The sequence below is a fragment of the Canis lupus genome, chromosome 11 (genome assembly GCF_003254725.2).
Source record: "Canis lupus dingo isolate Sandy chromosome 11, ASM325472v2, whole genome shotgun sequence".
NCBI lineage: Eukaryota > Metazoa > Chordata > Mammalia > Carnivora > Canidae > Canis > Canis lupus.
Genome location: NC_064253.1, coordinates 2,113,308 through 2,130,065, shown reverse-complemented (window position 1 = coordinate 2,130,065; position 16,758 = coordinate 2,113,308). Strand labels below are relative to the sequence as shown.

At 39.2% G+C, this 16,758-nt stretch overlaps 1 protein-coding gene across 5 annotated transcripts in view; it reads left to right on the top strand.

Annotated features, from left to right (window-relative positions):
- The window catches only part of CANX (calnexin), a 50,661-nt gene that overhangs the window by 21,161 nt on the left and 12,742 nt on the right, over window positions 1-16,758 (top strand). For 3 of the 5 annotated variants that reach the window (XM_049116476.1, XM_035696725.2, XM_049116475.1), the window contains exons 2-7: window positions 12,785-12,961; window positions 13,464-13,537; window positions 14,242-14,300; window positions 14,722-14,863; window positions 15,439-15,520; window positions 16,053-16,245. In XM_049116476.1, the coding sequence (XP_048972433.1) occupies window positions 12,788-12,961; window positions 13,464-13,537; window positions 14,242-14,300; window positions 14,722-14,863; window positions 15,439-15,520; window positions 16,053-16,245 (724 nt within the window). In that variant the 5' untranslated portion in view covers window positions 12,785-12,787. Of the gene's footprint in view, window positions 1-6,703; window positions 7,025-7,920; window positions 8,078-12,784; window positions 12,962-13,463; window positions 13,538-14,241; window positions 14,301-14,721; window positions 14,864-15,438; window positions 15,521-16,052; window positions 16,246-16,758 lie in introns of those variants that run through there. The other 2 variants (XM_035696724.2, XM_049116477.1) reach the window with 2 other exon arrangements.

Here is a 16,758-nt window from a genome sequence, read left to right as displayed (position 1 = left end):
TAAATAAATAAAAAATCTTAAAAAAAATAAAGTAAAAAGAATGTATACCATGACCAACTGGGATTTACCCTAGGAATGCAAGGTTGGTTCAACATACAATAATGAATATAACATGCTACATTATAAAGGACAAAACCACATCTTAGTAGACACAGATAAAAGCATTTAACAAATGCAGCTCCCTTTCATGATAAAAATACTTAACAAACTGGGAATACAAAGAGCTTCCTCCACTTGATGAACATACAAATGATCCCTTCCTGGGGGTTTCTTCTGTTCCTTTTTTTAATTTCTCATGGATTATGGGAATTAGGGTTGAAATTTCCTAACTTTTAAGAAACAAAGTCCCACAAATAAAAGCCCAGAACCAAGTGGCTTCATTGGTGAATACTATCAGAAACCTAGGGAAGAATTGACAGCAATCTTTCCACAACCTCTTCTGAAAAATAGGAGAGAGTATTCTCAACCCATTTAGTAAGGTCAAAGCTTCCTAAATGCCAAAACCGACAAAGACTTCACAAGAACCATAGACGAAGGGATCCCTGGGTGGCTCGGCGGTTTGGCGCCTGCCTTTGGCCCGGGGTGCGATCCTGGAGTCCCGAGATCAAGTGCTGCATTGGGCTCCCTGCATGGAGCCTGCTTCTCCCTCCTCCTGTGTCTCTGCCTCTCTCTCTCTCTCTCTCTCTCTCTCTCTCTCTGTCTGTCTATCATGAATAAATAAATACATCTTTTTTTTTTTTTTTTTTTAAAGAACCATAGACAAGCATATATATGGATTTTTTTTTAACATCAGCTCTGCACCCAGCATGGAGCTTGAACCTATGACCGTGTGATCAAGAGTTGCATGCTCTGCTGAGCAGCCAGGTGCCCCAGACTAATATTTCTCATGAAAAAAATAGACAACTTAAAAAGACAAAATATAAACTTTTAAATTTAGTAAACTTAAATAATTTAAGCCTCCATTTGTTTTAAAGATCTTTTTATCTAAATAGACCTTTATTGAGGATAAAGTTTGTGCCTTATAGGGTACAGATTTAATATTTCTTTAGTGTTTGTCCATTCCTAAAATTGATCTAAGTGGTTATCTGGATTTGCTGAAATTCAATGCAGACTGTGTTTGTTTCTGTTAAATAAGATACTTTGTATTTAGGTGAAGTCGCATGTATGTTATTAAATGAATGTAGTAAAATAATTTGGATTGTCTTTTTTCAAAATGTGCTAAGAACAGAATTGTAATTAACCAAAAGTTAAATTTTAGAGAATTCATGAAGGAAAGTAATCAGTGACAGAGCAGGAAAAAAGTCACGTAAACACGGACATTCCTATATAGAAATGCTAAAATTGTATGGACACCATTGCTAGGAAGAGTTAAAAATCATACAGTGTGATTGGAGGAAAGCACTTTTTTTTCTTGCTATGCAAAATTATTTAGTTTTGCTTCATGGACGAAGGAAGAGGCAGGAATATTAGACCTCTGGGTGTATTCACTCTGGTTGTACTGATTGTGTATCAAAGAACAAAGTATTTGCATATACCTATAAAGTACTGGTCTCTGACAGACTTTTTTATCTTTTTCTATTTTCACAACAGGCCGTTCTGCCAGTAGTACTATTACCCCTATCTGTAAAACAGGGAAAGAAGACCCTGGAAATTCAGTGAGCTGACCAAGCGTACAGGAAGGGCAGGGGAGTCTGGAGCCCCTCTAGGCTTCTCTGACTTGATAGGTTATACTACCATGTGCACTGTACTTCCCTGGGTATCAGGAACTACTTTTCTGAATCATCAGTTTTAAGATGGGAAATTTGTGTCTCTAGAACTCAAAATGAATTCACTCTTAGAAGTTGAATAGGGAGTGTCTGGGTGTCTCGGTCGGGTAAGCATCTGCCTTCGGCTCAGTTCCTGATCTCAGGGGCCTGGGATGGAGCCCCATGTTGGGCTTCCTGCTCCTCTGCTTCTCCCTCTCCCACTTCCTCTGTCTCCCTCCCTGCTTGCACACTCTCTCAAATAGGTAAAATCTTAAAAAAGAAAAAAAAAAGAGTGGATTGAAGTATTAAAAATGAGCAGATTAGGGGCTCTTGAAGACTCCTCTCCCTGAGATTTTGAAAGCTGGACTTTCTGCTCTATCCTTTGGAAATTGGGAAGCAGGCCAGAAATCATATGCTTTATAAGCGTATGGTATAATTGTGCATGTGTTTCATTCCTGGTTTATTTTTTATTTATTTATTTATTTTTGACAGAACACAAGCAGAGGGAGTGGCAGGCTCTCCATAGAGAAGGGAGCCCAGTGTGGGACTCAATCCCAGTATCCTGGTGTGACCTGAGCTGAAGGTAGATGCTTAACTGAGCCACCTAGGTGCCTCTTGGTATTATTTTTGTAGAAAGATAATACTAGCATGAGTCTTAACTGGTACTAACAAACCTGTGCATTTTTTGCGAGTTAGATGAAAGATAGGTTACGAGTTTATTTTGATATTGACCCCAAAATTGATTTGTAGCACTAATACTACAGTATATTTATGAGCTCTAAAAACACAGCTGAGTATAGATACATAATGTCATCAAGGTCACTTTTAATCTATAAAACCTTTTTATGTTTCCATATATTTGTTTTTAAAGATACTTGTTTGTTTGTTTATTTTTAAGATTTTATTTATTTGAAAAAGAGACCTTGAGGGAGAGCAGAGTGGAGAGCAGAGGGAGAAGCCAGGTCCCTGCGAGCAGGGAGCCCAACATGGGGCTTGATCTCAGGACCTTGGGATCATGACCTGGGCTAAAGGCAGACGCTTAACTGACTGAGCCACCCAGGCGCCCCCAGATTATGTTTTTTTAATCCATCCCCTTGTCCTTTGGTTTCCAGACTTTTTGGACACCATATTATAGAGATGGAGTTCCTGAAGGTCAGAGATGGACTTTTTTCATATTTGATACCTAGTTGGCACTCATGGAATTGGATGCCATCAACAAACATTGGTTTGTCTCACTGGAGCCAAATTTTCTGATGGGCATCAGATGCATTTTCTTCTTTAACCCCTTGGTAATATATAATTCCCCGTTTAAACCTATGACTGCCCAGAAAACACACCTGAACTCTACCACCCAGTTTTTATCAGAAGCCTAGTCAGTAGATTGATTAATGAGCATTTGAATGGTATGCAGTTTGTTGATTTCTCTAGAACCTAGATATTGTAGGCTTTATTTTTACTTTTTATAGATTTATTTGAAAGAGGGTGTGCAAGCAAGAGGAGGTGCAGGAGGAGAGGGAGAGAATCTTGAGCAGACTCCTGCTGAATGCTGAGTCTGAATTGGGGCTCCATCTCACCATCCTGAAATCAGGACCCCAGCTGAAATCAAGAGTCAGATGCTTAAGCCATTGAGGCATCCCAGTGCCCCATACGTCTTGTTTTTAGATCAAGTTCTAGGTCCATAGTAATCAGAACTTGTTACCATATGGTGTTGGTCCCCATAGTATCATTGGTTTTATTGACTTAGTCTTTGCTTACATTAAAGGATGTCATAAGACAGCTGCACAAAACTCATATTTGTTATGCAACTTAAGGGTATTTGAGACAAGTTGTCCACCTCAGTAGATCGTAGGTGTTAAAAGATTTTCATGTTTGTACTTTTGCTTTTTGATTGCTGGCTGTCCTGGAGGTCCATGCCTGTAGTGATTATAATTTGACTGAGATAGGAATTTAAGCGGCCTACTGTGAGACCTGTGTAGCACTGGGTAGTCTAGTTATAAGTTAAGCATCCATTGCATCCTGACTCAGAGGGGCTTTGCTGTAGAGTTTAAGGTAAGAGTCATACAGTGATTAAAAATTATGAGAGACAGGGAGAGAAGTTGGCCCTGAAAGAAAAACAGAAAATGAAGTGCTCTAAGAATATAATGGGTTAAATTCTGGAGGGGGTGTGTGGGTAGGATTGTTGTAATGGCTTGCTGGAATGCGGGAAACCTTGCCCATGAAGACCTAATAGATCTCAGCAGGAACTGTGAAATAGAAGAGAATTCTAGCAAATGTGGTCAGTGTTTATTACAAGAAAATGTATCTCAGTTTTTAATGAATTTATTTATTTATTTACTTATTTTTGTATCTCAGTTCAAAGGTAATTTCTTCATTCACTTTTACCCCTGAGTCTTCCAAATCTAGGAACCACTTATTTTGTGGCTTTGGGGAAGTCAAGGAGGGTGTGCTGTTTGGTTTCTAAAAGCATTATTGCTTTGTTGTCGAACTCTTTGTTACACATTTCCTGTGGATGCTCTTAGAAACAGGAAAGCAAAGTGGTGATACAAGTATGCTCTCTTCTTAGGATTCTGGTAGCGTAAAGACAGGTGAGGACTTTACAAGGGAGAAAAAAACCTGAAATCCTCCTAAATGTTAAAGTATGTGAAAAATCACTTTGTGTCTTTAAGACAAAAGCATTTGTAGAATTACCAAGTAAGATGTAGGAACCTTGGTTTCTGATCTCAAATCTGCCAATAGCTGTGATTTTTGGCAAGTCAGTCTCTGGACCTTAGTTTCTTGTCAAAAAGGAGAGTTAGACTAGATTCCTGTGGTATATTTCAGCCCTAGGGTTTTGTGGGGTTTTTGTTTTGTTTTGTTTTTGTTTTTTTGAAGGGATGGGAGATCAACCATTTGAGGCATAATAGTGGAATGTTCTTTGTTTTTTAAAGATTTTATTTATTTACTCATGAGAGACAGAGAGGCAGAGACATAGGCAGAGAGAGAAACAGGCTTTCTCTGGGGAGCCCAATGTGGGGCTCAATCCCAGGACCCTGGGATCACGCCCTGAGCCAAAGGCAGATGCTCAACCACTGAGCCACCCAAGAGCCCCTTCCCCCCTTTTACTTTTGATTAATTTTTTAAAAGATTTTATTTATTTATTCATGAGAGAGAGGGAGAGAGAGAGAGGCAGAGACACAGGTAGAGGGAGAAGCAGGTTCCATGCAAGGAGCCTGACATGGGACTCGATCCCGGGACCCCAGGATCACGAAGGGAGGTGCTAAACCGCTGAGCCACCCAGGGATCTCCTATTTTTGATTAATTTTTATAGCAGTTTTAGGTTTATGAAAAAGTTACGAAGATAGCACAAAAGGATTCCCATATGATGCATACCCAGTTTCCCCTATTGTTAACAAATTAGTATAGTATGTTTATTACAATTAATGAACCAGTATTGATACATAAATAATGACTCAAGTTCATCTTTAATTTAGACTTCCTTTGCTTTTATCCACTGTCCTTTTTCTGTTCCAGGATACATTACATTTAGTCATGTGTCCTTAGGCTCTCCTTGGCAGTGACCGTTCTTTAGACTTTACTTATTTTTGATGACCCTGATGTTTTTGAGGACTACTGGTTAGGATATTTTGTAGAATGTCCTTTTATTGGGATCTTGTTTGGTGTTTTTCTCATGATTAGACTGGGATAATGGATTTTTTGAGAGTAAGACCACAAAGGTTAAAGTCCTTTTTTCATCACATTGTATCACGGGTACGTACTATCAACATGACCTCTCACTGTTGATGTTGACCTTGATCGCCTGGGTGAGATAGTTTTTGCCAGGTTTCTCCAGTGTAAAGTTCTACTCTCTCCCCATTCCCATACTATGCTCTTTGGAGGGCTACCTTGTGTAGCCACCCACATGTAAGGAGTGGGAATTTGTCTCTCCTCCCCCATTTATTTACCCATATATTTGTATCAGTGTAGATCCATGGACATTTATTTTATACTTTGGGGTATTATCTAGTACCACTTATTTTGTTGCTCATACTATTCCACTTTGGCCACTGGGCATTCTTGTGTTCCTTTGACACCCTTCCTCGCCCCCAATCATTATGAGTGTTTTATTTCTATTTTCTTTTTTGAACACTTTTCTGGCACTGCAAGATGTTCCAGACTCATCTTGTGTATTTCCTGCCCCAGTCCTAGAGTTGGCCATTCCTCCAAGGGTCCTGTTTCCTTTAATTGGAGATAGTATTAAAAATCAAGATCTTGGTACTAGGTATATTTGTTGTTACTGGGCTGTAGTTTCTTCTAGGCCCTCACAGGTGATGCAGCAAGGGAATGTATGCACTAATGGCATATATGTGCATATCTATAAATTCTGCTGTATGTAACTCTCTCCGAATTAACAGTGTGAATTTATACTGATGTCTGCAGCTCTCTTCCATTACCATATGGGCTATTCCAGCCTCTTTCCCTTGCTCATCTTGTCAATTCCCACACCCTCTAGTGAAAAAGTAGCTCCCACCATCCACCACCCATATACTTGTTCAGTTCCAATGTACACATGCAGCCGTGTCAGAATTGTTAACCTGTACACCCATGGGCAGTAACTTGATCAGCTGGAAAAGTGCTTTTGCACAGTCTGGTTTACAGACTCCACCTCTTCCAGTGAGGTTGTTGAATATGACTGTAGCACACAGATTGTTTTATCACAATTCTGCATGCTATCCTTGGGTCACTTGACCTCCTAAATGATTTTCTAAAATTTTCATACGTTAAGATTGACTCTTTGTGCTGTGACATTTCATGGGTTTTGACAAATACATAGTGTTATGTATCTGTAATTATGGCATCCTAAAGAGTAGTCTCACTGCTTAAAGTATCCCCTGTGCTGACATATTTGATCTGACCACCTTCCCCAAACCTCTGGTAACCACTGTTTTTTCTTTTTTTTTTTTTTTTTCTTTTTTTTAAAGATTTATCCATTCATTCATTTGAGACAGAGAGAGAGGCAGAGAGGCAGAGACACAGGCAGAGGGAGAAGGAGAAGCAGGCTCTTCACAGGAAGCCCGATGTGGGACTCAACACCGAGACCCCAGGATCACGTCCCGAGCCAAAGGAATACGCCCAACCACTGAGCCACCCAGGCGTCCCACCACTGATCTTTTTTTTTTTTAATCTTTTTCTTTTATCGATTTTTTTTTAAGATTTTATTTATTCATGAGAGATAGAGAGGCAGAGACACAGGCAGAGGCAGTTGGGCAAGTTACTTTAGGAACATGATTGCTGAATAGATGGTAAGACTACATTTAATTTTGTAAGAAATTGCCACACTGCTTTTCAGAGGGGTTATGCTATTTTGCATTTTCACCAGCAATGAATGAGAGCTCATGTTGCTTCACAAATCCTTGCCAGTTTTTGGATTTTAGCCATTCTGATATGTGCATGGTAGTATCCTGTTTTAACTTGCAGTTAGCTAATAGCAAATGATATTGAGCATCTTTTCATATGCTTATTTTTCATATGACTATCTTTGGTGAGGTATCTGTTCAGAATTTTTTGCCCATTTTGTAACTGGATGGTTTGTTTTCTTGATGAGTGTGAGTTCTCCCAGGTATTTTCTCCTCGTCTGATTTGTCTTTTAATTCTCTTAAGTCTTTCACAGTGTTGAAATTTTTAGTTTTAGTAAAATCCAGTTTACCAATTTTTCTTTTCATTTATCTTGCTTTTGATGTTGTATGTAAAAACTCATTGTCAAACCCAAGATCACCTAAATTTTCTCCAGTTTTCTTCTAGAAAGCATAGTAGTGCAACATGCTATGTAAATACCCACCCAGTCAGTGCTACCTTTTGGATTCCATTTGATAGAGGGACTGAAATAAGATGGGATTCTGTGTTTTAGTAATGTTGCTTTTTCATTAATAAATTAGAGAATTAAGATCACCTTACAATGTATTATTGAATTGTTTTTAAGTATGGACCAGTCTCTGACAAAACTTAGAACATTTTAGCTAACTTACTAGTGATTCTTGGAATTAGAATAAACTTATTGTCTGTAGCATTTTGGGGGTAGTATTGGCAAATTACTGGTGTTAATGCAGCATCTGTAAAGCCGGCAGTAAGTAAGGCTCGTTAAGTGTGCAGAAGAGCTCTAAGAAGTACAGTTTGGCGATACTAATTCCTCACAGGTTCCACAAGCTTCTGGATAATGTGAAAGGAACAGATGTGCCTGTACACTTCTCTCACCTAAAAAACCAAGTTCCGCACCTCAGAATGTGGAGGAAATAGCAGTGGGAGAGAAGTGCATTTTCTGAAGCTTGCTAGAGACTTCCTATGTTGTTCCTGACAAGGCAGGTAGCCTTCTGCTATCTGAAAACAGTTTTCCCTTCAGTGGGACCACTCTGCCTCCCCTACACAGATGTCTTCTTTCCCCCTGTTCCTTGGTCCACAACCTGGGCCAACTATTCTGCAGTTGCTCCGCCCTCACTAACCCTATCTGAACCCCCACCCCCCATTCCAGATCATGGCTCTTCCTGCCTGATTTTCCTGTCTTCTGTTCTATTATATCTTCTCACTATGCAACTGCATAGTAACATTCTGTCTAATGTAATAGAAATGCAGGATTTGAATTCTTTGAGTCTCACTTATTGTGATAATAAGTAGGTGTTTTTTTGTTTTTTGTTTTTTTTTTAAGATTTTACTTAATTTATTCATAAGAGACAGAGAGAGAGAGAGGCAGAGACATAGGCAGAGGGAGGAGAAGCAGGCTCCATGCAGGGAGCCCGATGTGGGACTTGATTCCGGGACTCTGGGATAATGCCCTGAGCCAAAGGCAAACGCAACCACTGAGTCAACCAGGTGTCCCATAAGTAGGTTATTTCAATTTTATTAAGTTTTGATTCTATTTTTTTTAATTTTTATTTATTTATGATAGTCACAGAGAGAGAGAGAGAGAGAGAGAGGCAGAGACACAGAGGGAGAAGCAGGCTCCATGCACCAGGAGCCCGATGTGGGATTCGATCCCGGGTCTCCAGGATCGTGCCCTAGGCCAAAGGCAGGCGCCAAACTGCTGTGCCACCCAGGGATCCCTAAGTTTTGATTCTTAAAGTAAAACATAATGAGAGTAATACCTCACGGGAGGTTTACACGAACAGTGTATATGTAACTGGAGAACTGGGCACAAATGGATTATTCATATACCCTGAGCAGTGGGTCTCAAAGTGTAGTTCCTGGAACTTGTTAGAAAGGTAAAAATCCAGGCCTAAACTGAACCTGAAACTTGGGATGAGCCCCAGTAGTCTGTTTGTTTGTTTCTTTTTTTTTTTTTCTTTTTTTTTTTTTTTTTTTTGAAGATGTTATTTATTTATTCATGAGAGAGACAGAAAGAGAGAGGGGCAGAGACATAGAGAAGCAGGCTCCCAGCAGGGAGCCCAGTGCGGGACTCCATCCCGGATTCTGGGATCATGACCTAAGCCAAAGGCAGACACTCAACCTCTTAGCCACCCAGGCATCCCTGTCCCTGGGAATCTAATCACCATATACAGCATTGTTTTTCTTTTTCTTTCTTATTTTTATTTTTTAAAAATTTATTCATAGAGGGGATCCCTGGGTGGCTCAGCGGTTTGGCGCCTGCCTTTGGCCCAGGGTGAGATCCTGGAGTCCTGGGATCGAGTCCCGCATCGGGCTCCCGGCATGGAGCCTGCTTCTCCCTCCTCCTGTGTCTCTGCCTCTCTCTCTCTCTCTCTCTATCTATATATATATATATATATCATGAATAAATAAGTAAATAAATCTATACATGTGTCAAGACACACATTTAAAAAAAAAAAAATTTATTCATAGAGACACAGAGAGAGAGAAAGGCAGAGACACAGGCAGAGGGAGAAGCAGGCTCCATGCAGGGAGCCTGACGTGGGATTCGATCCCAGGCCTCCAGGGTCACACTCCGGGCTGCAGGTGGCACTAAACTGCTGTGCCACCGGGACTGCCCTCTTTCTTATTTTTTAAGATTTTATTTGGGTAGCCCCAGTGGCTTAGCGGTTTAGTGCCGCCTTCAGCCCAGGGCGTGATCCTGGAGACCGAGGATCAAGTCCACATGGGGCTCCCTGCATGGAGCCTGCTTCTCCCTCTGCCTGTGTCTCTGCCTCTCTCTCTCTCTCTCTCTTTCTCTGTGTGTCTCTCATGAATAAATAAATAAAATCTTAAAAAAAAAAAAAAAGATTTTATTTAGGGGCACCTGGGTGGCTCAGTGGGTTAAACCTCTGACTCCTGATTTTGGCTCAGGTCTTGATCCTAGGGCCTTAAGATCAAGTCTTCTGTGGGGCTCTATGCTCAGTGTGGAGTCTGCTTGAGATTCTCTTCCTCTGCTCCTCCCCCTGCTTGCACATTCTCACTCTCTCTCAAAATAAATAAATAAAATCTTTAAAAAGGGGCTCTGGGTGGCTTAAGTCAATTGAGTGTCTGCCATCAGCTCAGGTCATGATCTCAGGGTTCTGGGATCGAGTCCTTCATTGAGCTCCCTGCTCAGTAAAGAGTCTGCTTCTCCCTCTCCTCCCTGCCCCACCGGCCCCATGTGTGCATGCAATCTCTCTCCCTCTCTCTCAAATAAAAAAGATTTTATGATCTATTAGGGCAAGTGCATGCAAGTGGGGGGAAGGGCAGAAGGAGAGGGTCAGACAGACTCCCTGCTGAGTGGGAAGCCTGTTACTGGGCTCCATCCCAGGACCCTGAGATCCTGATCTGAGCTGAACTCATGCTTAACTGACTGAGCCACCCAGGCACCTCTATAGCATTGTTTCTATGAGAGAAAACTTGAGAGTTGTATAAAATTGATTTAGATAATAGGATTGACTCAACCTGTTTAGTTTCAGAGAATAAGTTGTAAATCAAACAGCAGTTTTGCTATGCCATTGTTTATTGTTTTGATTGCAGAAAATGGATCTTCCCAGTGAATAAATGAGAGATTACTTGTATTTTCTTAATATATAAGAAACTGAAACAGGATGTTGACATTAAGAGTTTTTTCTAAAAACTAATAGCCCTAGGAAACGTTATGAATGATTTTATTTAGCACTTATTTTCTGCACTAAATGCTAAGCATTTAGGAAATCCAATCTCTACCTTCTTTAATTTTGTGAACACAGGGATGCCTGGGTGGCTCAGTGGTTTAGCGCCTGCCTTCAGCCCAGGGCGTGATCCTGGAGTCCCGGGATCGAGTCCCACATTGGTCTCCCTGCATGGAGCCTGCTGCTTCTTCTGCCTATGTCTCTGCCTCTCTCTCTTTGTGTTTCATGAATAAATAAATAAAATTTAAAAAAAATTTTTGTGGTCACAGTCCTAAGATACATAAATAAATAAATTCCACTAACTGATGCATGCAAATTTACCTTGTTTTTGTGTTGGATTACTCACTATAAAGGATTATAGAGTTTATAAGGAATTTGGCATTAAATTGAGCATTAGAATAAATTGATTTACATTTTTCTAGAAACTCAGTTGGTCAAAATGGCAGCCTTGGCTGTGAATGGGAGCCATTCGAAGTTTATGAAGGAGCTTCCTCAGGTTTTTTTTCCTCTTTTTTTTTTTTTTTTTTTTTGACTTTTCCTGAGAAAGGTCTTCATTATAATCAAGAGGCCAAAAATATTAAGCTCAGGTTTTGTATTTCTTAAATTTTTTTGTTGTGTTAAAAACACATAAGATTTACTATTTTTTTAAAATTAATTGTTGTTTGTAGATTTATTATCCTAACCATTATTAAGTGTACAGTTCTGTGGCATAAAATTTATTTACATTCTTGTGCAGTCATCATCCATCTTTTTCATCTTGCAGAATTGAAACTGTACTCCATACTGTGGAAGCATACTGTGCATCCATGTGACTCAATTTTTTATATCTTTAGATCTGTGGTCCTTGGAAAGAGGACCCACTAACACCCATGACAGTCTAATACAATGCTTAAGGCACTGAAGTGTTTAAAAAATAAGAGATTAAAGTAGCTGGTCCTTAGTTTAATATTTTTGTTGAGTCTTAAAACAATAATCTAAAACTGTATCTAGGGATGCGTGGGTGGTTCAGTTGTTAATAAGTGTCTGCCTTTTGCTGGGGTCATGATCTCAGGGTCCTGGTATGAAGCCCACATTGTGCTCCCTGCTTAGGAGGGAGCCTGCTTCTCCCTCTCCCTCTGAATGTCACTCCCCCAGTTTGTGCACTGTCAAATAAAATCTAAAAAAAAAAAAATCTAAACTAGATGATTTTTGAACAGTAAAAATATCTATATTAAATCTTTAATGTGAGGCTATTTAGCTCTTCTGTTACCATGTCATTATAGATAGTAATTTAGTATATGAAAAAGGCTTTTGTCCATCTTCAAACTCTGTAAACCCAAGAAGTTAGTGTGAAGTTGCATTCAGACACCCTGGATCTAGGTAGTGAACGTGACATTTATATGGGGATAATCGTTTTGAGTTTCATTTTGAAATTTTCTTGAAAGTCATTCTTTTAACTAGCTGATTTTAAGAAAATCCCTTATTTCTGGGCTTACTTTCCTTATTTATAAAATGAAATAGTCACAATAAAGTTCTTTTAGCTCTGATTTGAAAGTCTTAATTTTATTTTTACATTTTTAAAGATTTTATTTATTTATTCATTAGAGACACAGAGAGTCAGAGACATAGGCAGAAGCAGGCTCCCTATGGGGGGAGCCTGCCGTGGGACTTGATCCCAGGAGCCCAGGATCATGCCCTGAGCCAGCCACCCAGGTGCCCTTCCTGAAAGCTTTCATGTTAAATTAGAAGGGGGTCAGTGGGGGTCACTGGGTGGCTCAGCAGTTGCGTGCCTGCCTTTGGCCCAGGGCATGATCGTGGAGTACTGGAATTGAGTCCCACATTGGGCTCCCTGCATGGGGCCTGCTTCTCCCTCTGCCTGTGTCTCTGCCTCTCTCTCTGTGTGTGTCTCATGAATAAATAAATAAAATATTTAAAACAGGGGAGGTCAGTGATCTTTACAGAATATTTGAAAAGAAACAATACATTTAACTTATTTTACTTTTTTCTTTGTAGATCATGGAAGGGAAATGGCTGCTGTGTATGTTACTGGTCCTTGGAACTACTATTGTTCAGGCTCATGAAGGACATGATGATGATATGATTGATATTGAGGACGACCTCGATGATGTTATTGAAGAGGTAGAAGACTCCAAATCAAAACCAGATACCAGCGCTCCTACATCTCCAAAGGTATGAAGTGGTCTTTGAATCTATTTGTTTTACCTCTTGAGATAATCAAAGGATGAAGTTAAATTTGGATCCTTTTCCAAGGTTAAGAAAAGTTAGCTAAAATAGCAGCCTTTCTTACATATTGTCAGTGATGAATTATATACATTGAATCAAGAGCCAGTTATAAAAATTTGGGATAATCTAAAGCAAATCCTACTAAGAAGGGAATTGTGTTGAAAATTTCAATTCTTGGGGATCCCTGGGTGGCTCAGCGGTTTAGCGCCTGCCTTTGGCCCAGGGCGCGATCCTGGAGTCCCAGGATTGAGTCCCATGTCGGGCTCCCGGCATGGAGCCTGCTTCTCCCTCCTCCTGTGTCTCTGCCTATCTCTCTCTCTCTCTCTCTCTCTCTCTCTCTCATAAATAAATAAATAAATAAATAAATAAATAAATAAATAAATCTTTTAAAAAAAGAAAAAAGAAAAGAAAATTTCAATTCTTGAGTCATTTTTTTTATTTAACACAGGTCACCTATAAAGCTCCAGTTCCAACAGGGGAAGTGTATTTTGCTGATTCCTTTGACAGAGGAACTCTGTCAGGGTAAGCATTTCTAGGGAAAACTGCCTTAGAGGCATACTTCATGTAAATGTGATGGTGGATTCCTTTTTGGATAGGATTTTATAAAGTAAAATGCCTTAACTATTTTATGTCCCCACTGTTTGTGCTTATTTAGGAGAATTCAGAACATGTCCATTTAGAAAAGTTTTTAGAATATGTGGGTCTAATTTCCATTTCTCTTTACCCATTGACCCTATATGTCTTTTGAACTGAGAAATTTTTTTCTTTTGAGCCTTAAAAAAAAGTGGAAGGGTGACTGGGTGGCTCAGTTGGTTAAGCGTCTGACTCTTGGTTTCAGTTCAGGTCATGATCTCACAGTCATGGGATTGAGCCCCACGTTGGGCTCCACGCTCAGTACAGAGTCTGCTTCAGATTCTGTCTCTCCCTCCTCCCACTCGTGTGCTCACGCATGTGCTCGCGCTCTCTCTCAGTAAATAAAATGTTAAAAAAACTGGAATTATTTCATGGGTTTGATAGTTTTTTTTTTTTATCTCACAAACTCATGGGTTTGTGAGTTGAATACTATGTATTACTGTTTGTGTGGCAGATTTAAAAGTTGAAAGTAGAGTGGTTAAGTAAGCTAAGAAGAGCTGGGTAGATCCTGCTTTTGTTAGTATTTACATTGTTTTCTTTTTACAGACCAGTTATCATTTAAATCTTAATTTGGGGATTTGTCTTAATTACAGGTGGATTTTATCAAAAGCCAAGAAGGATGACACTGATGATGAAATTGCCAAATATGACGGTGAGAATTCCATTTGATTTACATAGAATAGCAGACTGAGGCTTCTTCACATGTGGTTTCCATAGCATCTCTTAAGGCTGGTTTGAAAGGAGTATGTATACAATTTAAGATTTTTCCTTGGAAGCTTTGCTGTGTATTCATAGGATTAGACATGTTGACTATTTTCCACCACAGGATAGTGGTGCTGCTGTCTGTTGGAAATGGAAGGTCTTTCTCAGTATTGATGAAGTGAATATGCTACAGGTCTTATAACTCATCACATGTGTGTGTGGTTAATAGGCTACTCTCATAGGTAAGTGAGATAGGTTAAAAATTTGCCAGTATGATAGACGTGTACAACTTGGAGTTTTGCTTGTTCCCATTTAAGGGCTATTCAAAGGTATAAGTAGGGAGTGGAATTATTTTTTCTGATGTCTTGCAGGAAAGTGGGAGGTAGATGAAATGAAGGAAACAAAGCTCCCAGGTGATAAAGGGCTTGTGTTGATGTCTCGGGCCAAGCATCATGCCATCTCTGCAAAACTCAACAAGCCCTTCCTGTTTGATACCAAGCCTCTCATTGTTCAGTGAGTGAAACGTATGCTTGATAGAAACATCCTAGATCTCAGGAAATTATTACTCTACTTTAAAAAATTATTAGAATAATTATATGTTACAGTAGTGGGGTTCGGGATATATTTAAGCATCCTATAATCTAGTATTTTTTTCCTGCCCAAAAGTCTTTTGAAACGATTGGCTAATTTTTCTCCTGATAGCAGATGATCAGGATTTTATAGTGTATACTGGGAATCTGCATAAGGTCTTGTTTTATTTTACTTATGTTTGGGGGGGTGGTTGAGTAACCATTGAAAAGCAATAGAAGATGAAGGGTGCCTGGCTGGCTGGGTTGGCAAAGCATGAGACTTGATCTTGGAGTTGTGAGTTGAGTCCCAGTTGGGTGTAGAAATTACTTTAAAAAAAAGTCTTCAAAAAAAAAAAAAAAAAAAAGTCTTCAAAAGCAATAGAAGATGGAATTTTTCTTAAGGATAAATGTATGACCTGTGTGATAAAACATGTGACCAAGATGGGGAGAGAGAAGTAAATAAAGACATTTGACTTTTCAAGATGCCTTATGGTTTTCTGCTTTTCTCTTTGAAATCAGGTATGAGGTTAATTTCCAAAATGGAATAGAATGTGGTGGTGCCTATGTGAAACTGCTTTCCAAAACCCCCGAACTCAACCTGGTAGGTACTTCCTGTTACCTTATGTGGCCACCCACAGTTGTCTTTTAAGAATGTTAGAGAAAAGGAAAGAAAATCTTCTAAGACTTGGGAAAATGAAGACCTCTTCTGCTGTTGAAATATTTAGAGGATTGGGAACGTTGACTTTGACACTTCTTTGCTTTTTATTTAAAATGTGAATTTCAAAGCCATTCTGTCTTACCTCTGATTTCTGTTCTGTGTAATTTTTAGTTTTGGCAAATTTATTTCTTTGTTTTATGCGAGAAGCAGTAACTAAAGAAGATGCTAAATAACATGCATACTCTGATTTTTTTTTTTTAAAGCACTTTCATATATTCTCATGTAAAGTTTCCTGGTAATTTCTCGTTATTCCTTTCACTAGTATCTGTATAAACCTCATAAATGAATTAACTTTTTCTTTAATGTCCCCAAAATTTACTTGGGACTTTACTAGAGGAAGTAGCACACTTTGAGAGTTTGCCTTTGAATACCTTTGATTGAGTCGCTTAAAAATAATTCATTCTTGTTTCTGAAGGATCAGTTCCACGACAAGACCCCTTATACGATTATGTTTGGTCCAGATAAATGTGGAGAAGACTATAAACTGCACTTCATCTTCCGCCACAAAAACCCCAAAACAGGCGTATATGAAGAAAAGCATGCTAAGAGGCCAGATGCAGATCTGAAGACCTATTTTACTGACAAGAAAACACATCTTTATACATTAAGTAAGAAAACATAGTATTTGGGGGTACTCTGGCGCATACATTTATCACCTAATTTAAAGTTTATACATCCAGAAAAGACTCAGGCCTGCAGATACAGAGATTCTTAAGTCCTTGTTGACTTGATATCTTAGTGGTGAAAAGAACTTAATCTTTTTTTTTAAGGTTTTTTTTTTCAAGATTTTATTTATTTATTCCTGAGACATAGGCAGAGAAACAGGCTCCCTGCAAGAGCCCAATGCAGGACTCCACCCTGGATCCTGGGATCATGACCTTAGCCAAAGGCAGACGCTCAACCACTTAGCCACCCAGATGTCTCAAGAACTTAATTTCTCAACACTAAAAAAGCTGCTTTTCCCATAGGTTGAATTGAGAAGTGGGGTTTGAGATTTTAAAGAGTAAGCTTTTATGTGCCTAAAGAGCTTTGTTGGTTCCCCTCCTTTTCTCCCATTGTGTCTTATTGATGACATGTTAAATAATAGGACACAATAGAAATATTTGTACATTTTTTTTCAA